Source organism: Perca fluviatilis, chromosome 13, assembly GCF_010015445.1.
Source record: "Perca fluviatilis chromosome 13, GENO_Pfluv_1.0, whole genome shotgun sequence".
Classification (NCBI taxonomy): Eukaryota; Metazoa; Chordata; class Actinopteri; order Perciformes; family Percidae; genus Perca; species Perca fluviatilis.
The window spans coordinates 26074408-26099696 of record NC_053124.1 but is presented as its reverse complement, the minus strand read 5'-3'; the positions used below and the strand labels follow the sequence as shown (position 1 = coordinate 26099696).

At 38.0% G+C, this 25289-nt stretch overlaps 3 protein-coding genes across 3 annotated transcripts in view; 1 reads left to right on the top strand and 2 right to left on the bottom strand.

Annotated features, from left to right (window-relative positions):
• Positions 1 to 16388, bottom strand: part of LOC120571987 (fibrocystin-L-like) — a 50351-nt gene extending 33963 nt beyond the window's left edge. Inside the window, exons 1-32 of the mRNA XM_039821164.1 lie at positions 16313 to 16388; positions 15997 to 16077; positions 15446 to 15590; positions 15238 to 15349; positions 15066 to 15123; positions 14870 to 14963; positions 14415 to 14468; positions 14130 to 14203; positions 13988 to 14030; positions 13613 to 13683; positions 13405 to 13515; positions 11850 to 11942; positions 11362 to 11627; positions 11125 to 11180; positions 10842 to 11001; positions 9603 to 9735; positions 9271 to 9414; positions 8947 to 9101; positions 8664 to 8774; positions 8253 to 8396; positions 7935 to 8059; positions 7678 to 7841; positions 7264 to 7433; positions 5975 to 6107; positions 4707 to 4861; positions 4301 to 4423; positions 3278 to 3383; positions 2947 to 3054; positions 2675 to 2839; positions 2418 to 2539; positions 1729 to 1861; positions 460 to 652 (exon numbers count right to left, since the gene is read on the bottom strand). Coding sequence (XP_039677098.1) covers positions 460 to 652; positions 1729 to 1861; positions 2418 to 2539; positions 2675 to 2839; positions 2947 to 3054; positions 3278 to 3383; positions 4301 to 4423; positions 4707 to 4861; positions 5975 to 6107; positions 7264 to 7433; positions 7678 to 7841; positions 7935 to 8059; positions 8253 to 8396; positions 8664 to 8774; positions 8947 to 9101; positions 9271 to 9414; positions 9603 to 9735; positions 10842 to 11001; positions 11125 to 11180; positions 11362 to 11627; positions 11850 to 11942; positions 13405 to 13515; positions 13613 to 13683; positions 13988 to 14030; positions 14130 to 14203; positions 14415 to 14468; positions 14870 to 14963; positions 15066 to 15123; positions 15238 to 15349; positions 15446 to 15590; positions 15997 to 16077; positions 16313 to 16370 — 3860 coding nt within the window. The 5' untranslated portion in view covers positions 16371 to 16388. The remainder of the gene's footprint in view (positions 1 to 459; positions 653 to 1728; positions 1862 to 2417; positions 2540 to 2674; positions 2840 to 2946; positions 3055 to 3277; positions 3384 to 4300; positions 4424 to 4706; positions 4862 to 5974; positions 6108 to 7263; positions 7434 to 7677; positions 7842 to 7934; positions 8060 to 8252; positions 8397 to 8663; positions 8775 to 8946; positions 9102 to 9270; positions 9415 to 9602; positions 9736 to 10841; positions 11002 to 11124; positions 11181 to 11361; positions 11628 to 11849; positions 11943 to 13404; positions 13516 to 13612; positions 13684 to 13987; positions 14031 to 14129; positions 14204 to 14414; positions 14469 to 14869; positions 14964 to 15065; positions 15124 to 15237; positions 15350 to 15445; positions 15591 to 15996; positions 16078 to 16312) is intronic.
• Positions 16389 to 18226: 1838 nt separating this feature from the next.
• Positions 18227 to 20360, bottom strand: LOC120571606 (transcription and mRNA export factor ENY2-2-like). Its single transcript, XM_039820659.1, has 5 exons — positions 20229 to 20360; positions 20047 to 20117; positions 19863 to 19933; positions 19707 to 19781; positions 18227 to 18485 (listed from the first exon to the last, which is right to left on the bottom strand). The coding sequence occupies exons 2-5, from the start codon at positions 20112 to 20114 to the stop codon at positions 18409 to 18411; spliced, it is 291 nt and encodes a 96-aa protein (XP_039676593.1). The 5' UTR covers positions 20115 to 20117; positions 20229 to 20360; the 3' UTR covers positions 18227 to 18408.
• Positions 20361 to 20504: 144 nt separating this feature from the next.
• nudcd1 (NudC domain containing 1) overlaps positions 20505 to 25289 on the top strand; it is a 41804-nt gene continuing 37019 nt past the window's right edge. The window contains exons 1-2 of the mRNA XM_039820658.1: positions 20505 to 20751; positions 23196 to 23350. Coding sequence (XP_039676592.1) covers positions 20520 to 20751; positions 23196 to 23350 — 387 coding nt within the window. The 5' untranslated portion in view covers positions 20505 to 20519. The remainder of the gene's footprint in view (positions 20752 to 23195; positions 23351 to 25289) is intronic.

Here is a 25289-nt window from a genome sequence, read left to right as displayed (position 1 = left end):
AGAAAGGGGTCCAATAAGTCCCAAATGAACGTTTTCTGGCTTCTGAGCAAAATTGTTTACGTTAATATACGTTTAATAATGAGCTTTTGTGAAATAATTTTAAAATGTGTAGCATTAGTTGGAATACGAAAATATAAATAGGATAAGGAGGATTTACCTGCCAAAGGGGTATTATTGGGCATTAACTATATATACATGATTAAAGTCATTCCCTGTTAATTAAACATTACATCATACTGTGTAATGTCCGGGGTGCCTTGAAGATACAGGCCAAGAGTGACCCAACAATGATCATATCATGTTTTTTTAGTGTGTGTTTTAAACATTTCCCCACATTCGAAAAAAAAAAATTACAATAACTATGTTTTATGTTCAGTTTTCAAACATGCACACTGTTGGATTTTTGATTTGTGTATGTGTAAAAATCCTGCATGAAATTGTCGTTCAGGGTAGCTGTACCTTGTCTGAGGGTAGCCATTGTTTCCAACCTGCACATCCACCATGTAAACGCCAGGCGGCAGCACAGGGAGAAGGCAGGTGATGCTCGTCGCCGCCCACTGCACAGTCACACACTCTTCCCCGCCAACCAACACGATGCTGTCATTGTCTTGGCCTCCCAGGTTTGAGCCCTGGATGGTGAGAACTTCATGTCCTACACAAAAGAAGTTCAAAAACGAGGTGTTTCTGTCACTCAAATGGTAAGATAATTAGCAGTTCTAGTCGCCTGGTTACTTCCTCTTTATTATAAGCAACACTGAATGTACTGCAGATTAACAGGTATTCTTGTTATGTGGATGTTTTTGTATGGTGTACTATAAAGACATGGAAAGACGTGTCTTTCATGTTCTCAAGGTTTAGTAAGCGTAAAGGGAAAAAACCGAGAAAACATGCAAGTCAACATTACACGACACAAAGAACAGAACTAATAAAGTGATAAAAGGTTTCCTGTGGAGTCACACACAAACTCTGAATAGTAATATCAAACATCATGCTATCCAGCGACTAGGCAAGGTATGATTTCTGTTGTTGTTTTTTTGTTTATTTGTTTTTCTTTCCTCAAGACTGCAGAGGGTGGGGGGTGGGAGAGGGTTTTGTTCCTGTTCAATTGTGTTTGTCTGTTCTATGTGTTTAAAAATATAAAAATAAAAATAATTCATCTTTAAAAAATCATGCTATCATGCTATCCTCCTTTCCTTCAGACACATGTACAATTAGATTGATATATCAGTAACTCCATTAGTTGCGCTGTGTTGTTTGAGAAAACATTAGAAGGAAGCGCCTTTATGTTGACCTGTTATATATCTGGTTTCATTAAAAGTGGGCAAAAAGTGCTGCACACTTTGCCTCCCTATGCATTTCTCTTTTATTCAAATGACATTTCGGCCCTCAGGCCTTCTTCAAGATCAACAATCATAATCAACTAATTCACTAATAGATAACTGTACAATGCCCTGTTTTCCAGTAGAAAAAAAAGAAGGAAACGTTATGAGGCATTGAAATACAATGAATAAATATCTAATCCTTTTTCAATAACAAAGAGAAAGCTTATAATATATTGTATCTGTTGCATTCACTGGACAGATAGGATTTCTATTGACATTTCAGGACAAAACAAATCCTCCCCATTAAACTTCCCCTCTGGGTTTATGCATCTCAGTAACGCTTTATAATGATCCTACCTCAGTGTAAGGTTATCAAATGCAAGAATACAGTTGACTCCCAACTCACCAATCACAGTGGTGGTGCGGGGACTCAGGCCTGAGATCTGGGCTGTAAGATTAGTATCGTATGTGAAGGAGCTGGCGGCTGTCTGACTCATGTTTCCCACCATCACTGTGATATTCTGGGATCCCGCAGTCCCCTGAAATAAGCAATATAAGCATTTATTTATTAAGAATTAAATACAATAATTGACCAATTCACACACACACACACACACACACACACACACACACACACACACACACACACACACACACACACACACACACACACACACACACACACACACACACACACACACACACACACAACACAATCTTCCACTTGTAAAAAGTTAAATTCATATTTAATAAAATCCTACCCATCAACACCAGAACATTTATTATGTACCATTTTGCAGTAATTGCCACTTACCACAGTGGTAAGTGGAGTATCACATTGCCACAAACATTTGTACATAGGCTTGCTTTAAAGGAGCCGCAAAAGTTAATTTACTTAATATTAATATTAAAATGAGCGAGCTACATAACTTAATCTACGTATGATGAATAAGATTTTGCACATTGATGTTTTATCAATTTTACTGACATATAAAAGTGTATAGTAAGTGCCCTGTACTGCAGCTCTTTGAGATGTTACATACTGCCCAAAAATAACATCCATAAATGCAGTAGGTTTGCAGTCTGAATACTTACTGCCGGCGTTCTGCATTTCAGCTCAGTGTCACTGGCATGAACCACGGTGCACTCGTCACTGCCGACAGTAACTGTGCTGTTCTGGCTGAAGCCGAAACCTCTCACTGTCAGCAGCGTGCCTCCTAAATATAAAACAAGATAATGGTTATATATTATTGTATCATAGAGAAAGGGATTCTGCTTTTGATTTTGTGATAAATAAATAATAGGATACTTTACTGCAGCCATTATACAGATGTGCTTGAGTAATGTCTTACCTGCCACGCTTCCAGAGAGCGGAGAGAAAGAGGAAACAATGAGCTGGTAGGTGAAGTGGAAGATGTTGCCTCCTGTGGATCGGGAATCACCCAGAGAGGGGAAGCCGATGAACACGGGGTAGGAACCAGCACTGGCGCTGCCCAGTCTGCACACCTGAGTGGTAGCTGAAACACAGTTGACATAATCTGGTTAAACTCCTTCCACTAAATAACAAACAGCCGACACATTTACCAACAAGGTACAGTCTTCAGTCAAAACTTCTTTCACATACCGGTGATCTGTTCAACAAGGCATCGGGTCTTTCCCACAATGATGGAGGCATTCTCACTACCGAAGCCAGTTCCAGTGACAGTCAACAGAGTGCCCAGGCCATTAGACCCTGAAAAGTCAGTGATAGGTACAACATTCACCACCATCACCATCCTTTCATCATAGCCTGAAATTTGAATGTTTTTCTACAAAAGCTGACAATTAACTAAAACTTTTTATTGTCGATCAACTTTTTGTTTTGATTTCGAAGAACGGAAATTGGTCGTATATATTGCACATTGAAAATCAAGCAATAGCCAATAATGCTTCATGTTAAATAAACAATATTTCACCTTGCGATGGACTGATTCCAGTCACAACTGGAGTCTTGTTGTCAGACCATTCGAACCCACAGTCACCAGAGCACTTTGAGGGAATGCCGTTGATGTAAACCTCCACCTGCAAACAGCATCACAGAACTCCTCATCGAAAATGTAGCGTTTATGACAAAGTTCCACAACCTTCTAAACAACACACTGTGTTGGAACAACAACTAACATGTGAAATTACCAGAGATGCAAATTTCTCAGCCGATACAGACGTGTGGAATTAAAATTTTGCGGATGCCGATATTTGTTGTTTTCTTTTGAGCCAGGTAAACAAATAAATCTCTCATGAAAAAATATTGAACAATCTTCATCACACTAGTCTATATTGACGACATGTCATTTACGGGATTGTTCCGGTGCTGCTGGTTCCACCGGAGGTTCCGCATTTTCGGCCGCTTGTCCCTTGCCTTCCGCTTTCTTTGTGTTGGCATTTTAAACTCCGGTCAATTCGGAAAAACAAACCGACAGTATTCCAGAGCACGCCTTCCTACGCGCCATCCCTATGTTCCACCAAAACAAGTTCTTTCCCAAGGCTATTTTTACAGAGGCACCGTACCTGCGTCTGGCGCTTAGCACCACCCAAGACGATTGTGATTGGTTTAAAGAAATGCCAATAAACCAGAGCAGGTTTTTATCCGATCCCGAAATGTTGTGTGGACTAGCCAGACCTTCCTCCGCAGCGCAGTGGAGATACAGTAGGTCTGGCAAAGCAAGACTATCATCACACTAACTGTGAAGGAGCAGAAATTCCCCACCATTACAGTGTGTATCTGAAGGCACCACAGAGTCATATACAACATATACAAATACAGCTGCATTATGCAAAACTACAGACAAAAATAGGACTTATGATTTATATGATTTATTGTAAGCAAACACGCCAAGTCATCAGCAGTGGCCAAAACATTTTGACAAACATTTGACAGACAGATAATGCTGAAACCCAAAACAAAATGTGCTGCAGGCTTTTTTAAATCATGGATGTACCTGTGCTTTGGTTTCCCAGACTCGAAAGAAATCTCCTGTCATGCTGCGCCTCAACAATCCTCCCTTTACTTTCTCAAGTGCTAAAACAACTGCATTATTTCCGACAACCGACGAGCCGTCAACCTGTAATGAGAAAAAATTACAATCAGGACTCAAGCTGCTGTTGTCTTTATGCCTGTAGAAACAACAATGTTTGGAGCAGAAGACATACAGTACAAGTAAATACTGCTAAAAAGATTACTAGCAACACCATTGTTACTGTATTACTACTATGACTTCTGCTTCAGCTACTACTGCAAATATAATCTTAAGTAATGAAGATACTTTATAGTAACAAAGTGTTTGGGCAATGCACCAATATTAACAAAAACAAATCAATAAAATAATCATGAAATAGGAGTCTGACCTGGATCAGAGGCTGGTCTCCAGGTTTGGTGAGCCACTTAACCGTCCACTTGGCCCTTCTGCAGCTTCCCTGCCATGTGACGCTGACCTGACCCATCCCTGCGATTCCCTCCAGAGCGTACTTCAGGTCCTTCTCACTGATGTCCACTGGCAGACCTGAGAACAAGCACTGGTTGTGTGAAGACACATCCCTGCAAAAGCAACTGTCACATAAGCAGTACTGCATGCATGTATGTAGAAACATAGTGTTGCATGCAGCAAGGTGGAGTGCTATGTCGGGCTTAAGTCTTAATTACATCAACTACAAATGTCTTTTTGCAACATAACTGAACTACTGGGGTCCATGTTCTCAAGTACGGACTGCAAAACTAAGAGATGTCAGTATGGTTTTTCACCAGTATCACAAAGACTACAAACTAAACTACAGTAAACAAGGGGATATTCTTCCAAAGAAAGACACAGCGGTAAAAGAATGACTAAAGCCATAACTCCATGGATTTATTTTATAGTTATTTTAAACTTAATGAGTATTCCTTTAATCAGTTCTGAGTTAATAAACACTGTGTTTCATTTCTCAGAGATCGCTTTGTAGAGCCAAAATTTCCTGAGTCATTGCTCCAGCTCTCTCTTTCTTTGTTTTGTGTACATTTCCACAGTACAGTAGCTGAGAGGAGAGATTGTGTGTGAATAAAGGAACCTTGGAAACTGGCCAAACATCTCCAGAATACTATTCACTTAGTGTTAATGTTAGCTAGGGCTGGGCAATATATCGATATTATATCGATATCGTGATATGAGACTAGATATCGTCTTAGATTTTGGATATTGTAATATCGTGATATGACATAAGTGTTGTCTTTTACTGGTTTTAAAGGCTGCATTACAGTGAAGTGATGAACTTTTCTGAACTTACCAGACTGTTCTAGCTGTTCTATTATTTGCCTTTTCCCCACTTAGACATTATGTCCACATTTCTGATGATTATTTATCTAAAATCTAAGTGTGAAGATATTTTGTTAGAGCACCAATTGTCAACCCTAGAATATCGCCGCAATATCGATATCGAGGTATTTGGTCAGGAATATCGTGGTATCTGATTTTCTCCCTATCACCCAGCCCTAACGTTAGCTTCTTATTACTACGTAAAAAGTCAGTGGTCCAACTTGGGTCATAACCTTTCAGGTGATCCTATCTGTGGAACAACGTGCATTCAGACAGGACAGTGAGAGTTGTTACAATGCATATACTACAAATGCCCATCTGATCTACCTTCAGCTCGGCCTCCATAAATCCCCACATCAAAGGTGCCGTTCAGAGGAGGGGTGGCTCTGTGAGGGCGAGTGATCCTGATGGTGGCTGCTCCTTCTCTGTACTCAGCCATGTCCTCGCTGCTGTTGGACATCTATGAAATATACAGGTGGGAAAAAACAGGATTAAAAAGATTATTTTTGTAATCCACAAGCATCTTCTCACAATACTTAAAAGGATGTGCTGCTTTTAACATCACTGTACTATAAGACTGAAACAAGCATTTCTTTTTCTTCAAAATGATATCATTGGAGTAATTGGACAGACATTATCTGGGCTCAATGTGGGACTTATAACCCTAAATGAAGCATGTACGGTATAAGATTATTTTGAGACATGAGACGCATACACGATCATTGCGGCGCCTCTCTGTACTGTAGGTTATATCACATGGCTGTGGGCTACAATACATTTCCTCTGTTTTTATATGTCACACTGTTGAAACTGTTCCTTTAAATCTGACACCCAGTTTTCCTTGTGAAAAGTCCTTGTCTTTATGTTGTTATCGGGATAAATCCTACAATTCCTCTCTTTTTCGTCAACGAAATTAATTTAATTAATTCCCAATTTCTTAGGGGCTTGACGGTTGGTATATCCAGCAATCATGTAATGTTGGAAGCAGCAGTACCCAGTTGTATTCACAGTTTTTTAATATACATTATCTAATGCTTTCTATACTGCTCCAACAGCTCCAAAATCCAAACACCAAGTTTATTGGGTACCCAGGAAACCTAGTGTGAAGTGGATTGGATGAACGGTTCATGAGATATTTTGAAGACCGAAACAGGCACGCACGTTTGATTTCTGGAACACAACCTTTCCTTTGTGTGGATTTTATTTCCCAAGAAACACAAGCCTGGCAGATTTAGAGAGTCCACATTGTTGCTCCGAGAGACTGACTGTACTGAAGTAAATGGAAAAGCCCCATCTTATCTCATTTACATAATTTACATAACTCAACACTCATTTTTTTTATCAATATGTTAGGATCTTAACCTGGGGGGGGGAGGGCTGCTTGTGTTTTGGGGAGTTTCTGCTGATTAACTGACAGGTGGTTGCTCCTTTCTTACTTCACTTCAGCTTCACCCAAAGCTCCACACCTTGATACCTTCCTGGCTCTAAAAATGAAAATGAACCTAAACTATATAGACAGTAAATCTGTGTTATCCTGGAGTCTACACTGCAGCCCAAAAAAAGGATATAACACAATATGACATTGTTCATGTACATACATTTGATTAATCAATTACCTCCAAGAAGCCAACTTCTATCAGTGGGAAATCAAAGGCACATTCAAGTGGTGTGGCTTTGATCGTGTAGCTGATCTGTGAAGCAGTTGATTGGGCTTTGCTAACAGCGATCACCTCGAAAGAACGACCAGAGCTTTCAAAGGGTGGAGGCCTTCTCTTCTGGGGAACAGCTGTAATAAAACAATGCAGAGGAATAAAATGAGCTGCTGACCATCTAAGTCTCAGTATTAGTGAGCAGCATCTGCACAGCCCTACTGTTACATAAAATCGAATACAATGCTCTACAATGTTGAATCGTTCAAAAGAATATGCGGAAAAATATTCCAATATAGTCTGAATGCACTTCTGAACAACAGTTGGGTTTGACATGAAATAATGGTAACCCAAAATCAAAACTACTACCGAGCTCTTTACCATTTTCATCAACTGTGGTGGGTGTCTTTCCGATGTAAACGGCATCCACATAGAAATCTGCACCAGAGACGTCTTTGTAGAGGTAAAACTCCTGCAGACTGTAACTGCTTCCTATGTATTCTGTCTGCAGGGAACTCTGCAGATCCATGCATTTGTAACTCCATCTGTCAATAAATAATCACCTTTATAAGAAGCAACTTTGCTGAGAAGTTTGCATATAACTGACAAATTAAAAGGACTTTGAGGTATTTACTGACCCTTGGCCCTTGGTGAAGAGAGTGTTGATCTTCGCCGTCTCTGTCTGGGTGTTGCCTTGGCTGTCGCGGTAAGTGAACTTCATTCCAACTTCATCCTTCAACATTCCCTTGTATGCAAAGCAAAGCTGCAGGGAAAGGAATGGAAAACATGAGAAGCAAGTGACAGTTGAGTTCTCTTTAGAGACAGTATGAGCAACAATTTAATTACCGGCATGTTTTAGTACATTTATCAACTACTTTCTTGATTGCATTTATTACGGTATAAATTCTAACCAGCTCTACAAAATGAACAATAGAAAAAGCAGTTGTGTGTTTTACCGTTGGAAAATTGTCCAAAGAAACTGGTCCGTAGCTCACACCATACTCGTTGATGTAACTGTACTTGAAAAGTACCTCTACGTTCTTCAGCGACCACAGGCCACAGAAAGCGTTTTTCACTGGAGTCCCTATTACACTATTGAACTGGTGAGTGCAAGAAATCAGAAAACTGTGAACATTTAAAATCAGATGCTCTCCAAGAATTTATGGTCTAATTCAAATATGTAAAATGAGTGTTTAAATTAACAAAGTTCTTTTAAGTAAGTCAGTTTTTGAAAATAATGGACACAGGAAATGCTTTTCATAAACATACGTGTAACATACACGTCTCCATATTATTTTTGTTGTTGTTGTCGTCTTGCTCACTTTTACAGTCAGGACAAAATATGTCCGTTTTTTGTTCTCACTGACCTGAGGGTTGTCATTTTCAAAGTCTTTGAAGTATTTCACATTAGTCCCTTCAGGGGTCAGGATCTCATCAGGACACTCAGGTTTCATCATGTCCACTAGAGCTGACCGCACCTGTTCACAATCACACAAGCTGGATTTTAGTATCGCTGCTTCTTCAAGTACTTAGTTTCTGCACAGTAAAGGCTGTGACATCTGCAACAACTTCAGTCCAAAATGAGAAATGAAATAAGATATTATTATTAAGTCATTATTTCAAGTGTTGCAATCACATAATGAGACCAACCTCAGACTCAGTTGCATTGAAGGCGATGGGCTTTGTAGGGATTCCCCCCCAGAGCAGAGTGAAGGTCTTCGTGTTGCTTCTCCCCTTTGTTACCTCAGCAACAGTGATGTTAGTGTCAGAGCCAAAAACTTCCCAGTGAAGAGGTTTAAAATCCCCTGCAGTCAAAGAAAAATCCAGATGATCAATTTATTTATTTATTGCACTTGGCTGCTAAAACTACAAATACAATGAGGTACGCAGATACCATATAGTATAATGGTCGGTTACATAAATGCATGTGAATAAAGTGCAACAACCACTCGCTACTTGTCTGTCTCTTCATACCTCTGTCAGAATCAAATGTGACGGTGTAGTGAGATTCTTGGTTATCGACCTCTTTGGTGACCTGGACTTTGTCTGGTTTGATGGACCAAAGGCTGTTCAAGGAGGCCTCCACTATAGCTGCTGAGGCACTGATGGGAATTGGTCCTAAAAAAAAAGAAGGAAAAAACGGAGCTTATGAACAAAAATAATGTTTAATTAGGTTTAGGGTTTCCCTTTTGTGGCTATAATGCTAAACATATGCAGTTGTGATATTTTAAGGTACCGGTAATCAATGAGCAAGATAAATATGCAAGATTTTTTTTTTTAAATGAATCCATTGTAAAACAAATTACCTGTCATTGCATCTTCGTAGCCGAGGCTGAAGAAGGTGCTCCCACAAAGATTGCTGTCACAGCTGCTGACAGTAACCTTCTGGACCTCTTTAACTGCAGTGACATTTCTGGGCCAGGACCCAAAGGTTACCACCTGGGTAACAGTGATAATATGCAAAGGTGAGGTACAGAGGTGGAAAAGAGGAGGACAGTGAACTCCAATGCAATAAAGTAATTCCTATAGAAAAGGAAGATAATTTACAGTTTGTTGTACTGACCTTCCCTCAACCTGCTACGTATACTTTTTACCTCACCCCTAGTGATTTCCTACATATTCACTTAAAATGCAGTAAGGTGTGGAGGTATTGCTGTGACTGAAGACATTGGTATCTCTGCCTCCACAAAATAAAACTGGAAAGCTCGAAACAACCCGAAAGAAGAATGGAAACTTATTAGAGGACTAGACAGAAACCAGTTAATGCTAAATGGTCATTAGTTGCTTTTAACAGAAATGTTTAAAGGTGGATTTTAAAGAGCATACAAATTCATTTCAGTGTACTCGATTATTAATAATGACAAAGGTAAACTAGAGAAATATAAAATACAATCTGTTTTGTTTAGTTTAACATTTTGGGAAGTATGCTTCTAAGCTTTCTTATTGACAGTTAAATGAGAAGATTGATATCACTGTACAGTGAGAGAGTGGTGTCGATCTTCTCATCAAACTCAACAAGAAAATGTCTCGAGATGATACACATGGGACTACTTCCGGTTCTCAAAATAAGATGTTAATACAAAGTACATATAAACACAAGATTAATGGATTATATTCACCTGAAGTAACCTGTGTCTGTCCCTTATACAAAACAAATACAATTCCAGTAAATTGTGAAAGGAATGTATTGTTGGAGTTTACAAGAATACAACATTTATTTCAGGTGACACCTCTGACTACACCCATATTTAAAATCAAGCAATTAAACTGTATACATTTGGAGATTTTATGAAGTAAAAGACACACATTTCTATGGTAAAATGACATCAAATCTGAAAATGAAGGTGCTATAAAAGGACTTTGCTCCATAATTCCAGACAATGTACAGGACATCTTTGACTACCCCCATACTGAAAATCAAATAATTTTACTGTATAATTTGGGAGATTTGGGAGTAAGTAGTCATTCTTTTAAGGGGCGGTGAATTGATAATCTAGGATGTGCTGTGTTTAAGAGAAATAAACTACAGGTTTGCAACTACATACCTGTTCCTCATCGAACACGTCATATTTAACCTCGATATCCTGAACCTCATTGACAGCACCGTCTGCCTGGTCTTCTGTAAAGGAACTCTCCTCTTGGAAAATGGCGAGGTTGACACTAGCTGCACCGGCATATCCTTGATGTAGTATTTCAATGTAGTAACTACAGGAAAAATAGTTTTTGTTTAATTGTTTAAGGGAAACTGTAAGTTCACAACTAACATGAATATGGTGTGCTTTCTATTTATGATTAGTCTTTCACGAGCCGTTAGAGTCATGTACTTACGGTTTTCCTTCCTCCAGAGCCAATTTGACAAAACTTGTCTGGTACGCAACTTTAACCTGAAGTGGAGGTTGTGAAAAAAAAAAACAAGCAAGGAAGATAATGGGATTTTCTCACAAAACAATAAATCTAAATTACCTAAGTATCTTTGACTGCTTCAAATGGGTAGCATGCTTTCTTTTGATAACTTAGATAATAAAACAGGTGTGATTCATGTTGAACTAAACCCTCTGTTCATACCTTGTCTTCTGGGCGACTGGAGTTGCTGAGGTAGAGCTCACATTGGTAATAACAGCTGAGGTATATTGTGTAGTTGGCGCTGGCTGGAGGAACAAGGAAGCCCCTGGATCGTGAGCTGAAATAATTATTTTCCAATGCTAAGACGTGGGGCATGGAGTCGATCCACTGTGTCCAGTATCCAGTTGTGTTTTCATTGTAGCTCCAAATGTCCGTCAGGTATGAGGATAGTGTTTTGTTCCACACCTCCATCTTCAAGCCTCTTCCACCTGGATTTAGAAGATGTGCATGTAAAAAAATGAATTAAAAAACGATTAGTCGATTAATTAATGAGACCACCAACAGAAAATTAAGCAAAAACACTAAACATTCATTGACTTCAGCTGATCAAATGTGAACATTTGCTGCTTTTCTTTGACATTTATGATATTTATTTCATCACATTAAAAGACAAAAGCACAGAAGAAGAAGAAGAGTAGGTGTGTCCTCACCTGGGTAGACTGTCAGCTTGTTGTTCATCTCGTGTTTTTTGGTTCTGCAAGTAATTCTGTCATCCGACACACTCTGGATTTCACAAGGCAGGCCTGAAGAAAAATCTGTGATTAAAAGCAGCTCACAAAAACACAACAGCACAGGCTTCACTGAAGGGAATAGTTAACAGCAAAGTGAAAAAGTACCAATTGTCAGCTGAAACTTTGTAGGTCTGAACTTTGTATGTTTTTTATGCACTTTACTGGACTTTTCTGACATGTGTGGAAAATGACGGAAATTAGATTTTAGGGTGATTTATTTCTTAACAATGACCTGAAGATAAAAGCATGTTACTGTTAGCCTGACAAGCCAAACCCACATCAAGATGTTGGGTCTGGGAACTCACCATTGCCAGGGCTCAATCCGAGGGGCGGGCTAAACGGTTGTCTTTCAAATTCCCTCTACACGTAATAGAGGATAGGATACGTAGTTGATAGATTAAACTTTTGCTGTATCTGGTCGGCAAAACTCCGAACACATCTTCCTTTTTTAAGAATGACTTCAGTGCCGTTCTTTGTTCTTTTCTCAAAGAAAAGCTGAACTCCAAGTCTTCCAGAAGACCGCTGTTCCCTGCAGCAGCAGCCATAAGCCCCGCCCACCGACTCTATACACACGATGTGATTGGCCTGACCAGAGTTTGGTTTTTCCAGCTCGCAAGCCAACGGAGTGCCTAGACCCCCCCCTGGCTGCAAATTAAATTTGCTGCCACTAGGGTGCGTCTAGATTTCTAGGCTATGTTAATGTAACTTGGTTGAATTGTTCCATTACCACCAGTTATTGCAATTTCCGATCATTTCATCCCTTTATTTGTGGTATTTTGTTTCATGATAACTTTACAAGTTACATTTTTGTGTTCCAGTGCTTTGATGTTTTTTTTTTAACTTGTCTAACTTTAAAGCATTGAAGAAAAGGCACAATGGTCTTAATGTGGACATGTCTGAAAAATCAGATTCAGTAAATTATATAAGTAGTTATATTGTCATTTGATTATGTATGCTCTGCATTCTGCGTTTGGTTTATATAAATTTATGATTCATTTCTAAGCCCTTAAATTCATCAAAGTTCATCATGTTTGCAATGAGAAACTGTGGAATAGTGATTTCATTTTGATGATTAGGCTATTGTGTCAAAGAGCAGGGATTCGAGAGGAAAAGTGAATTACTCTGCTGTCAAACACGTACTGTAACCCTGTAATTTAACCATGTTAAATGACTCATGACATCTTATTGTCATGGTCTGTTGTGTCTCTAAGCTGTCAGGACATTCTTTCCTCTGCCGTGCGACAACTCTATGGTTTTCTTTTGTTTGTTGTGTCCCAAAGTATGTGCAAGTTCTGTTTGTGTTGAAAAGGATTATCACCATCGACAACTTGAGCCCCCAACAACGTGTCGGGTTTTGTTTTATGGAGACGCACCACATCATGCCGAACAATTTTGTACTGTATGAAAACAACATCAGAAAAGTTGTCATGGTATTATAAACTGGCTACAGCTGGTGAGTTTCCCGTCTGATTACCTCCCACGAGAACACGTGCTGGCCGATCGGTTTGGTCGAAGAAGCGGCCGTAGATGGTCAACAGGGTTCCACCCAGGACACTGCCCATGGATGGGGAGACTCCTGTCACTTCTGAACAAGAGACATAACAAACATTTCACTGTAATAAGAATAAACACTACAGAGGAAGTACTTTATTTTGAACATATGATTTGTTTGTCTAACGTACCTGCAAAGGTCTGAAACATGGAGAGCTTGCCCAAAGCTGAAACCCTGTACAGGTTCTTTTCTGAAAAACTCCTGAGGATTTTAAAGAAATTAATTGTTCATAATGTTACATTGTTGTTGAGTAAAACAGTTTATCACCAAGAAGTCAAACTCTTCAGGAGAAGTCAAACTCTTCAGGAGAAGTCAAACTCTTCTGTATCTATGCATTTTTTTCAGTTTATCTAGCTGCACTTTGAAAAGATGAATAAACCCTGTGGTTAGAAATCTTTCTAAAAGCACGAAGGTGCACTTATGTAAATTTTAAACTGACGTTAAAATGTAAATAAATGCAGCAACCTCAGTTAGCATTAGGTCAAATATTTTAATAATGCTTTACCTTCCATAATCACTATCAAGAATGTAACTCAAGTTGTGATGCCCTGTTGGAAAATAAAATACAATTATTAAATGACAGTTTGCAAAGTTTCAAAATTGACCTTATTTTAAAGCAGCTGTAATTATGAACAAACCCAGCTTACCAACATACGTCCCCGTCATTTTGCAGCTCATGTATCCCCACTGAGAGTATTTATAGTCCAGTTGTAGGCCATATCTTTAGAAAAAAAAAGTAATACTTTAATTACATTTTTTCCTACTATTATATCAGTTTTATTGAACATAACTTTATCACACAAAATATTTTTCTGCAGCTGAAGTTGCTGTAAAACATATTTTAACTTCAATATGTTTATAAATAGCATTTTGCTGTGTTTTTACTGTGATTTCATTTCTAAACGCAATCTACATCTAGAGAAACTACTTACAGTTCATCTGACTGTGGTTTAAGCAGCTCGCATGGCATCCCTCCCATGTAGGCTCTGCAATAAACAAGATCATATTCATTAATTTATTACAAGAGTATACAGTTCATATTTAACACTATACCTACATTTACATTAAATTGATAGTTAACAAGCAAACAAATATACTTCTGTAACTGTCTGTCTTACATTTTCATAAAGCAAGTGACTAAATCTCAGTGGGTTGAGATCATTTCAACTGTTTCCAAAGCAAACAAATATCTTTAAAAAATGTCAGACTAGTTTCTTTGGCCTTTATTAGTGGATCAGTCTGTCTTCTTTTATACAACATTGACAGGATATCATCATACAGCTGTTAGAAATGTCCCTCATCTAAAAAATATTATGCTTGGGTGGGACAAAATGCTTTACAGTAATGTGAACGTTTTAAAGTATGTGTTTTTATTTTATTTTAATACCTCAGAAATCTGACATTGAGGCCGTTGGAGCTTGTGTCAGTGTTGCTTCCATACACATCAGAGAAGATACGTCCTCGCAGTGTCACCAAGGTGCCTGCAGAGATTTTGAAAGGGGTAAAATAGTAAAACATTACAGTATGAAGTTCAAACTGGACTCTGTAAATGAAGTGCATGCTATAGAAATAAAGAACTGTACCTGGGGGACCACTGACTGGACTCAGAGAGTAGATAGTAGGTGTGCGATACAAGACAGGCTGAAAAAAAGTTATATTGAGAATAGAGAGAATTAGAAACCCATCCAAACTTGATTGCAGGATCCATTAACTTGTAAATGAAGGTGTCTTGTGTTGCATTAGCTGCAAACTTGCATTGAAGCTGCACTGGTATGATCTGTACACCACGCCTCCACACAAATATCTATCAGGAATGGGAACACCGTCCACACTGACACGGACCATGTACTGACCAGTTGGCATGGCTCTGTTATGGACAAATTAATGATTTTGTGTAAAAAATGTGTAATGATTTTACACATGAAGTGACTTGTGTATATTCAATTAAGAGTCCTAAGGCTACCTGGTGTAACACATGATCCGGTTGCCGTGTGTTGAGTCTCTCTCCACATCACAGGGGACTGACAGGGTATCTGACACCAGGGTCACACGGTTGCCAAATGTGTCATCTTTTGGATTTAGCTGGAACTGTTTCTCCTGGGCAAAACCTGGGGAAAGAAACGCACACAAGGGAAACATTTAGCATCATGAAAACAGGTGAAAATGTAGCTAAAGTCCCACATGTCTTAGATCAGGAGTTGACTTTTGTAAAAACAAATGATCCACAACTATAACTACCATAACTACTTCAAGCCTAATTTCTTCAGTTGCATCTCCTCAGATAAACAGTGTATGGTAACTAGTACAAACAGGATTATTTGATTATCATACCGATATCATACCAATATTTAGTCATTCATTTGTTTAATGTATCATAGCTGAATGAAAAAACTAATATTCACAGTAGTTCTTAAAGATAAATTTGGGCTATAATAAGGCATCATTGTTTTGGATTAAATGTTACCCTTAACAAATCTGTAATGATAACCTTCATCTGAGGATTCAATGTCTTACCGTCTCCGGAAATGGTGAGTCGTGTTGCTCCATTGAAGCTGCCTGCATTCGGAGATATGTAGTCAACGCGTTGTTGAGCACCTGAAATATACATAAAATAATATTAGATCTATTAATGTATAAAATGATATAGCCTACAAGATAGCTTATTTTCCCCTGAGCATTGGGCTAGTGGTGACTTGTAAGGAAAATTGTGCAATTTCCACATTTAAAAAGGCGCAAACTCACATCTACACCTAGAACAGAAAGTCTATTAAAAAATGCTGATGATTAGATAAACTTTAATTATGATGGTACTTTGTAACTGGCTACTTACTGCAGCAGCAGCACCAAAGTGCGAGGAGGAGAGCCGCCGGTTTAACCAGGGACTCCATCCTGGAGATTTTCCCAGACTCCCCTGCTGCTTCACCTGCAGTCTGTTGTGATGGTGTAGCTGTTGGAAAACGGTAAAACATTTAACACCAAAAGTGCTATTAGAGTATAGCCTACTGTCTGTGAAGTTTTAAGAAAGACCACATAAGGCAGAATTGGTTAAATAAATGTAATTATGAAATCTGAAGGAATTGTTAAATTATTGAAAATCCAGATATTATGAAGACTTAAAAAAGAGTTTAAAAAAAAAGAAAAGTCAAACACACCATTGAGATTAGACGCAAATACATTATTTTTATAGACTTATAGCCGCATAGTGATTAAATGTATTAAAATCTGTAACATTTACAAGAATTGTTGAAAAGAGATATTTTCAAATTAAAATGTGATTAAAGAATGAAAAAAGCCCACCTGGTGAAAACTTGGTTGGTAACTGTTGACTCTTTCAGGTGTTCAGATTCAGGTTCAGGTGCTTACAGACAGATAGAGACAATGCCTGTACACACACAGGACAGTGCACCAACTTTTTATACTGTAAATCTGCTCAGTGTTCCGCCTCTCACCTGAAACTGGGAGGAGACTGATATCAACCCATCCTGCTGCCTGATCCGTGCAATTAACCACCAACGCCATCACAGTCTACATCTATTGATGAAATGAAAACCAAACAGATTTGTTCATTTCCTGTCAGAGGGTGAAGCTGGGTCTACAGTAAAAGTAGGATGACTAACAGCTTCGTTCTTGAGAATCTAAACCAGACTTTCATGGAAGTGAAGAGCTAAAAACGATAAGAAGCCCAAAGTGCGTCTGTCAGTGATAGGCTACATATCAAAATAATAAGAAAGAATTAACATTACCACAGAAAATCACCTTCATGAAGCAAACTTGATGATTTTTTTCTTTTTTCTTTTTCAAGCTGTAGTTTTGCATAGCTAATATCCACTTGCACTATGTACAAACCAGTTTAACTGCAGGGCTGTTGGATTGTATTACTGACAATGCCAGCCACCCCCTGCACACCGTCATTAGCAACCAGAGGAGCCTGTTCAGTGGAAGGCTGCTCCTTCCCAAGTGTAGGGCCAACAGACTCAAGAACTCCTTTGTCCCTCATGCTATCATACTCTACAACTCCTCACTCAGGGGGAGGAGGAAATAGGGTAAAGAGGACAGGACAGAACACTGCAATAAATTATTAATAATCTACTCACATACATACCTGGACACTCAAACTGCTCTTAACTGCTAATTTATGCTAAATGTCATTTATTTATTAACTGTATAATAACACAATACCATACACAGTCCTATATATATATATATATATATATATATATATATATATATATATATATATATATATATATATATATATATATATATACAATTCGGGGGTGAAATTGCAACATTGTTGCATTTTTCATTTGGTTTGGTTTGCTTTCACACTGCACGTTGTCAAACGCACCAAACACTGTAAACACCGATTTACATGTGAAAAGATGTTGGCTCTATATATACACGCTAAAAGTATTGCTTTTTTAAAAAGGAGTCTGGTGGGTTTAGTGCTCGCGACTAGTGGTGGGCGGATCGATCCAAATATCGATAATATTGATACCAACGTTGATATTGATCAATTGTGTAATTAGATCAATACTTTGTCTTCATACATAACATCCCAAAGAGCCCCATAACCATGCATGAGAGATAGACAATAACATTTCTGTCATACTGTCGACAGTCTTTTTTTAAATCCAAATAACTCATCATGCTGTCTGTTAAGAAAGGAATGATGGGGAAAAAGTCATCTATTACATGTCAAACAGGTCTTAAGCAGTATTAAAGAACAAGTCAGGACCCCCAATGACCAAAATAGGCATGACTTTATTTATTTTTTCCAAAACTGATGCATAACAAACTAAAATCAATATGAAAACACACAATACAAAATAAAAATAACACTTCAGCATTGCTCACAATGAGAACAGTTTGGATTTTAATTGTGGATCTACAGTAAAAAAAATGTCTAGACGGGAATCGTCTCATTCACAAGGTTGCGTGTTGAGCTAGAAAAGCTCTGATTCTCTGCAGGAGCTCTTTCTTCACACTGTCTGGTACGAGTGCTGCATAGGAGAGAAACAAAGTGTTGATATGTCAAGGTTCAGTAAGAAAAGCTATTACTAAATGTACCAAAGAATACCATTGTCTCAACAGAAAATGAACATTTTACGTTTGGTAGTATCTGTAAAAACATGGGTCAACAATTTGCAGAGTAGTTTTTGTGTCTGTGAAGCTTTGATTGAAATAAATTGGCATGCTGTGTAAGTGAGAGATTACAATTTCAGCATCTTAAGTGAAATTGTACTCTTTGTTTTTTTACTTAAAAAGGTTGAGTCTGCGATTCTGGAGAAATATTGTTAATATTAGAACTCAACACCCAAACAAATCCACCCTGCCAGTCAGTGCTCCTTTAGAACGTTAGCATCTGCCAGATTTACGGTCCCTCTCGCTCTCACTGCCTTTCTCTTTATACATCCATGGCCTTTCCCCTGTCCTGTGAACGAGCACGAACGGAAAAGTGTTGTGTGGCTTGTTTGTTTCCCCATTTACAGAGCCAGGGCTGTGTATGAACACTGGATCTTTTTTCCAGTGCGCACACATGACGGACATCTAGCGGAACATGAGGCGACATTCACTGAACTAGACTAAAACATTTTTTGGGATTAGAATTGCAGACTCCAACTTTAAGCACTTTGACATTCTTGGCATACTGCACGCACTGCTAATCAACTTTTATGGAGTGAGAATCTCATTTTCAGAAACATGCCAGATGTAAACTATATATATATATATATATATATATATATATATATATATATACACTAGCCAAATGTGGAGCAATTTGCATTTTACAACTGAGAAAAGACATTATTTATTTAAATCTTTTGAAATGTAGAGTTTGACCCCTGCGATAAAAACAGTGGTGACCATTGTATTTAGTACCTTTTATTTTTCTTTGATTCATTTTATAAATAGTATTCTATTTTCTCTTCCATTACCAATCACTTACATTTCTCTGTGTGGGATTAATACATTTGAGATGTATTGAGCATTATGATCTCCACTAGATTTAAAAATAAAGTTATGTGTGATCAACCAAAGTTTGACTGTACAGCAGGAGTTTTCAATGACTGACCCAGCAAGGGTTTCTCATGTTCTTAAGCAGTTTTTACACACACAACACCTGATTAAGCACATGAATAGAACATGTGCTTCAGTATGTTTATTATTTCTGTACTTCTTCCACCCCCTGCTGTCGTGGTTGCATATCTGGAGATCTGTACCTCTGCCTTTTGGTGTGACTTCTGTGACCAGGTCCTCCACTGTGACATGCTCCAGACCCTTTTCTTTGATCACATCTGCACAAAATAATTCACGACTTCATATCCAGATCCAGTTTCATGGAAGCATCGTTACACACACATACAAAAATGCAATACCTTTGCACTGTGCTTTCAGCTGATCCTTCCAACCACACTCCACCAGCTTTGCCCTGAGCAATTCTTTCAACCTGCGGCCACACATTTAGTTGACATTATTTAAACATAACCACAATGACCACTGCTGTCTCTTAAACCGTTACTGACCAAAATCACTGAGATAAAAGAGAAACGCTCGACTCACCGCTCCCGTTCCCCCATTTCTATCAGCTTTTGGTTTATTGCAGCCCTCATCTGGGAGTCTTTGCTCATGATCTGTCTCAAACACAAACAGTAACGTTAGCAGTTTCCGTTTGGATTCAACGATTGCAGGTGAAAGTGGGGGAAAAACACGTCTAATTTTGCTAGATATCAGGGATACGTTACCTTTTGTCGAGATGGATCAGCTGATGAACATACAGTCCTTTCACATAACCGTACCGTCTAAAAACGTTAAAAGCTTATCGGTTCCGCTTTGGCTGTTAATTTGCCACAAACCGACAACATCATTGCTAAAACCCGGGTCACATGAATACGTTTTTGTTAGGGCGACTACATGTTTTAAAATATTTAACAGTTATCAAAACGATTTGAGAGACATAACAAGAATTCTTCGAAAATTAAGAAGAACTACAAGAAATGTAAGAACTGTAAATCCCATGAGCGCCCGGGCAGGGCATGTCCGCTGTAAAATGGCTCCGGGTGCGCCCAACCAGGACGTGTGTCCCTGACTTCTTCAACATCATCTTCTTGCCTTACATCAACTTGTGGACAACCCTGTCACATTTAAAAGACATGGCTTCGTCGAATTATTCCTTGAAGGTCAACAGAGAGCTGTTGGACCCTAACTTTGAAAGTTACAGGTTATCTCTGGACGCAATACCAACGTACAACGTTGAGCTGGATGCTGGTGAGAGAAACTAGCTTACACTACAGTTAGCAAGTGTGCTAGCATAGCCATTGATACCACAATGAAAGCTCAGATTCATCACTTCTGTCATAGCTGTAAGCAAACATAAGTAACACACTTAGTTATTTTAGTTTACAGTTTACTAATAATCGAAAACGTCCCTTTTGTTATGCCAAGTAATTTGAAACATTGAAAGCTGCTCTTGCTGTAGCCAAGTGGCTAACGTTAAAGGTCCTCCATTTATACTGTACTTCAGGTCAGTGGTCCCCAAACTTGTTGCATTTTTTAAGAGTCCTAATACAATGTTTGTGCAAACAGGTTAAGGTTTTCTAACATGCTCATATCACGGTCATTAAGGGGCTTTCAACACAATTTTTTTCTGTTGCGGATTAGACATATTAAGTCATATACAAAATAATCAAAAAATCCAGTCTAACAATCTGCCAACTATAAGACATAAAACATTGTTGGACTGACTGTTGTTTTGACAATTGTTTGTTATAATATAATGAGATTGCAGGAATCCTGACTGATTGGTTTTGCGTAGAAGAAATTAAGTTCCTCACTTGGAGATATTTTTAAAAATGTTTCCTTGGAATGTCATACATTAGAGAGATTTCTTCAAAAGTCATTAGAATCCCTTCTTTAAAGAGGTCACCTACTTTACTTATTCCTTTCTTTGCCCATATTTGGAATCCTGCATCCAGCTTGCCTGGTTTAAATGAAACATTGACCCACACTGGGCTGAATTGTGAAATAGAGTCCAAAATAGGGCTGGGCAATAGGGAGAAAATAAGATATCACGATATTCTTGACCAAAGACCTCAATATCGATATTCTTGACCAAATACCTCGATATCGATATTGCGGCGATATTCTAGGTTTGACAATTGGTGCTTTAACAAAATATCTTCACACTTAGATTTTAGATAAATAATCATCAGTAATGTGGACATAATGTCTAAGTGGGGAAAAGGCAAATAATAGAACAACTAGAACAGTCTGGTAAGTTCAGAAAAGTTCATCACTTTACTGTACTTCACTGTCACTTTAGTGTACATCACTTTACTGTAATGCAGCCTTTAAAACCAGGAAAAGACACCACTTATGTCATATCACGTTATTACGATATCCAAAATCTAAGACAATACCTAGTCTCATATCACGATATCGATATAATATCGATATATTGCCCAGCCCTACTCCAAAATGTTCATATATTCTTTTACCTCATACCATACATTAACCATATTAAGAATTTAGGATGTGCAGTATGTGTTCTTGGCTGAATACAGGTACAAATGTAATGGTACCTTTAAAAGAACCTGACTCTTTGTCCATCCAAGACGGAGCATCTCCAGAATAATAATAGAACATTCATTCATTCATTCATTCATTCATTCAGTATAGTTCTCAATTGTGTTGCTTAATAGTACCAATATAGAAATTTTAGCCCCCCACTATCAAATAGAAGGTACAGCAGAGATAAGCGGATTGAAGGACATTTCTTATTCCTTCTAAATTTCCTGAAGAGTGCTGTGAGTTTCTAAAACATTCCTACAGGTGGCACAAGAGCAATATTTTGAAATAAATACATAAATGTAGGTAATATGTTAATTTTTAATATATTTATTCTCCCTATCATGGATATAGGTAAGGGCATCCCCGTTTCTGTAGATTTATGTACGGAGTTTCATATTACTCCATAGTTTATTAGTGCTATAGATTCTAAATGAGGTGTTATTTTGATGCCCAAATATGTAAAATTAGATCAGATCTTGAAAGTTAATAAGTATTGGTTTATATTTTGTCTTTCATTCCTGCTAAGCAGCATTAGTGATGATTTTGATGCATTTATTTTATATCTGGAGATGATCCCAAACAGGCTGATTAGATCTGACAGTGCTGGTATGGATGTGTTTAATTGTTTTAAGAATAAAATTACATTGCCAGCAAAAACACCTATTCTATGATCTCTGTTGCCACTTGTAATCCTCTGTATTTATGTTGACACTACACTACAACGGAATTTGTACAATCCATTTGAAAACAATCTTTTTAACCTAATCTTACTTGTAACCTAATCTCACCTACTTCTACTTAACGTTTATTCCTTATTGTAGCTATTTACTCTATACACACGTTTTTTACTTGCTCTTTCTTACTCTTATTTTACCTTGAATCTGACTAAATAATTTCCCTCAGGGGATCAATAAAGTATTCAGATTCAGATTCTGATTTGACTACTAGATTTAATTGCTGCTGCTAGTATGAACAGAAGTGATGATAGAGGTGAACCTTGGGGGGCGTACTGTACTCCTTTTTAATGCAAACAGTAGTAACTGTAATCTCACTTGTACTATATTATTGAAAACAATGTAAATATAGTGCTTTCTCATTTTTGATACCTTTTTTAAACTTGTGCTTTTTCATCTATACTGCAGCTGTGGAGGAAGTGAAATTGAAGGATACTCAGTACACCCTGGAACATGTGCGGGCTTTTGGCATGTACAATTACCTCCACCTAGACCCTTGGTATGAAGACAGTGTTTTGTTTGTGGACTGCAAAGGAAGGGTTCTCAGTCTCACCGTCACCCTGGTAAGCTTTTAAATCCTCCTGCTTTTTCTTGGAAGTCCTTCGTAGCTATTTACGTTTGTATTTATCGTTACCTAGTTGCAAACATATCATGTATATTTATTCTTCATGTCAAATAAAATGTCAGTGGGCTTTAATGCATCTGACACACCACTAGGTGGTGACTTAATACTAGTGTAATAGTAGCATCAGCCTAGATGCATTTTGACAGGTGATGTCAAATTCCACAATATTAACATTTTACAAGCTGCACTATTAATGTCACTTATCATTTTCATAACATGCTGTTCTCTTGTTTAAGATAATTAGAGACCCTTAGAAAGGGAGTGAGAGTCTCAGTATTAATGGAGAAAACGTAAGTTTCTATTCCATCTTTTGTCCATTGTGGGAATCAGCACGGAAGATTAAGTTTTGGATAAGCCCTTGTAGGTCTGTCTTTAATCACAGGAGGGATTACATAATTATAGGGCTGCTAAGATTAATTGATTAATCAACTATTAAATTAATTGGCAACTATTTTGATAATGATTAATCGGTTTGAGTCATTTTTTAAATAAAAAAATTCCAATGTGAATGTTTTCTAGTTTCTTCTCTCCTCAGTGACAGTAAACTAAAAATATATTTGAGTTGTGGACAAAACTAGACATTTGATGACGTCCTCTTGGGCTTTGGAAAACACTGATTAAACATTTCTCACCATTTTCTGGTATTTTATAGACCAAACAAATAATTCCGACTAGAGACTACAGGTTTGTACAAACCTTTAGATCCAAGTTTGTTGCCCAAAACCAAGATGCTGTGTTGAGAATCAAATCAGCCCAGTGACCTTTTCAGCAGAGACTTCTTTTATGTCTAAGACATCATTGACCATGATTAAAGATAATTGGTGCCACGTCAGTGTTTTTTATGTCAGAACTGGCCTAAATGGTGATCATCAGGCTATAATCCTGTGAGGCAGTATGTCTGGCTTTCAGTGGCATCATTAAATTACTCTTTATGAAAATGTGTTGCTCAAATTCTAATTACAATCATCACCTGATAATTATCGTCCCTCGGCACATTGTACATAGGCGGTTCTCTGTTCATGGTATTAACAGCACGGATGCTGGAGAAAATGATCTCAAAGGTGCATCATACATTAGGTAGCGATATAATACGCAGTGTCACGCTCCATGGCAACAACAAGGTAGCTGCTGCATAGTCCTTTTGCAACACTGTTACCTCACGCAATGAGTAATTGATGCTCCTGTGTACGGGCATATCTGCCTATTACAAATAAGGCTCTGAGAGTCGTGAATCACATGCAAAGCCAAGTCACATGGGCCGCCACATGACAGTTGGTAACTTCTTCTCTCCTCGATGTGCATGTGTTGTTTTATTCAGCTTTCATGTTGTTTTCTTCTTGTGGCTTTTATAACCGAAAATTATGGAAATCCTTGTTTTTGCTGTGTTTTCTATATCAGATTTCATATGAATTTTCTTATGGGATTAGAGTGCTCTATTCAATATGAAAGCAGTGACCTGTAGTTCAAAGCCTTCTCTTAAGTGTCTGTTTGAGTCTTTGTGAGTCATCACTGGACTGCTCAAATAATGTAATTTTATATATACAGTACAGGCCAAAAGTTTGGACACACCTTCTCATTCAATGCGTTTCCTTTTATTTTTATGACTATTTACTTTGTAGATTCTCACTGAAGGCATCAAAACTATGAATGAACACATATGGAATTATGTACTTAACAAAAAAGTGTGAAATAACTGAAAACATGTCTTATATTTTAGATTCTTGAAAGTAGCCACCCTTTGCTTTTTAATTAATAAGGGACAAAATTCCACTAATTAACCCTGACAAAGCACACCTGTGAAGTGAAAACCATTTCAGGTGACTACCTCATGAAGCTCATTGAGAGAACACCAAGGGTTTGCAGCGCTATCAAAAAAA

Coding starts and splice junctions, on each gene's coding strand:
- LOC120571606 (XM_039820659.1), bottom strand. CDS start 20,114: ATGAGCAAAGACTCCCAGATGAGGGCTGCAATAAACCAAAAGCTGATA. Junction 19,934..20,046: donor GAAATGGGGGAACGGGAGCG/GTGAGTCGAGCG, acceptor GTGTGGCCGCAG/GTTGAAAGAATTGCTCAGGG. Junction 19,782..19,862: donor GCTGAAAGCACAGTGCAAAG/GTATTGCATTTT, acceptor TATTTTGTGCAG/ATGTGATCAAAGAAAAGGGT.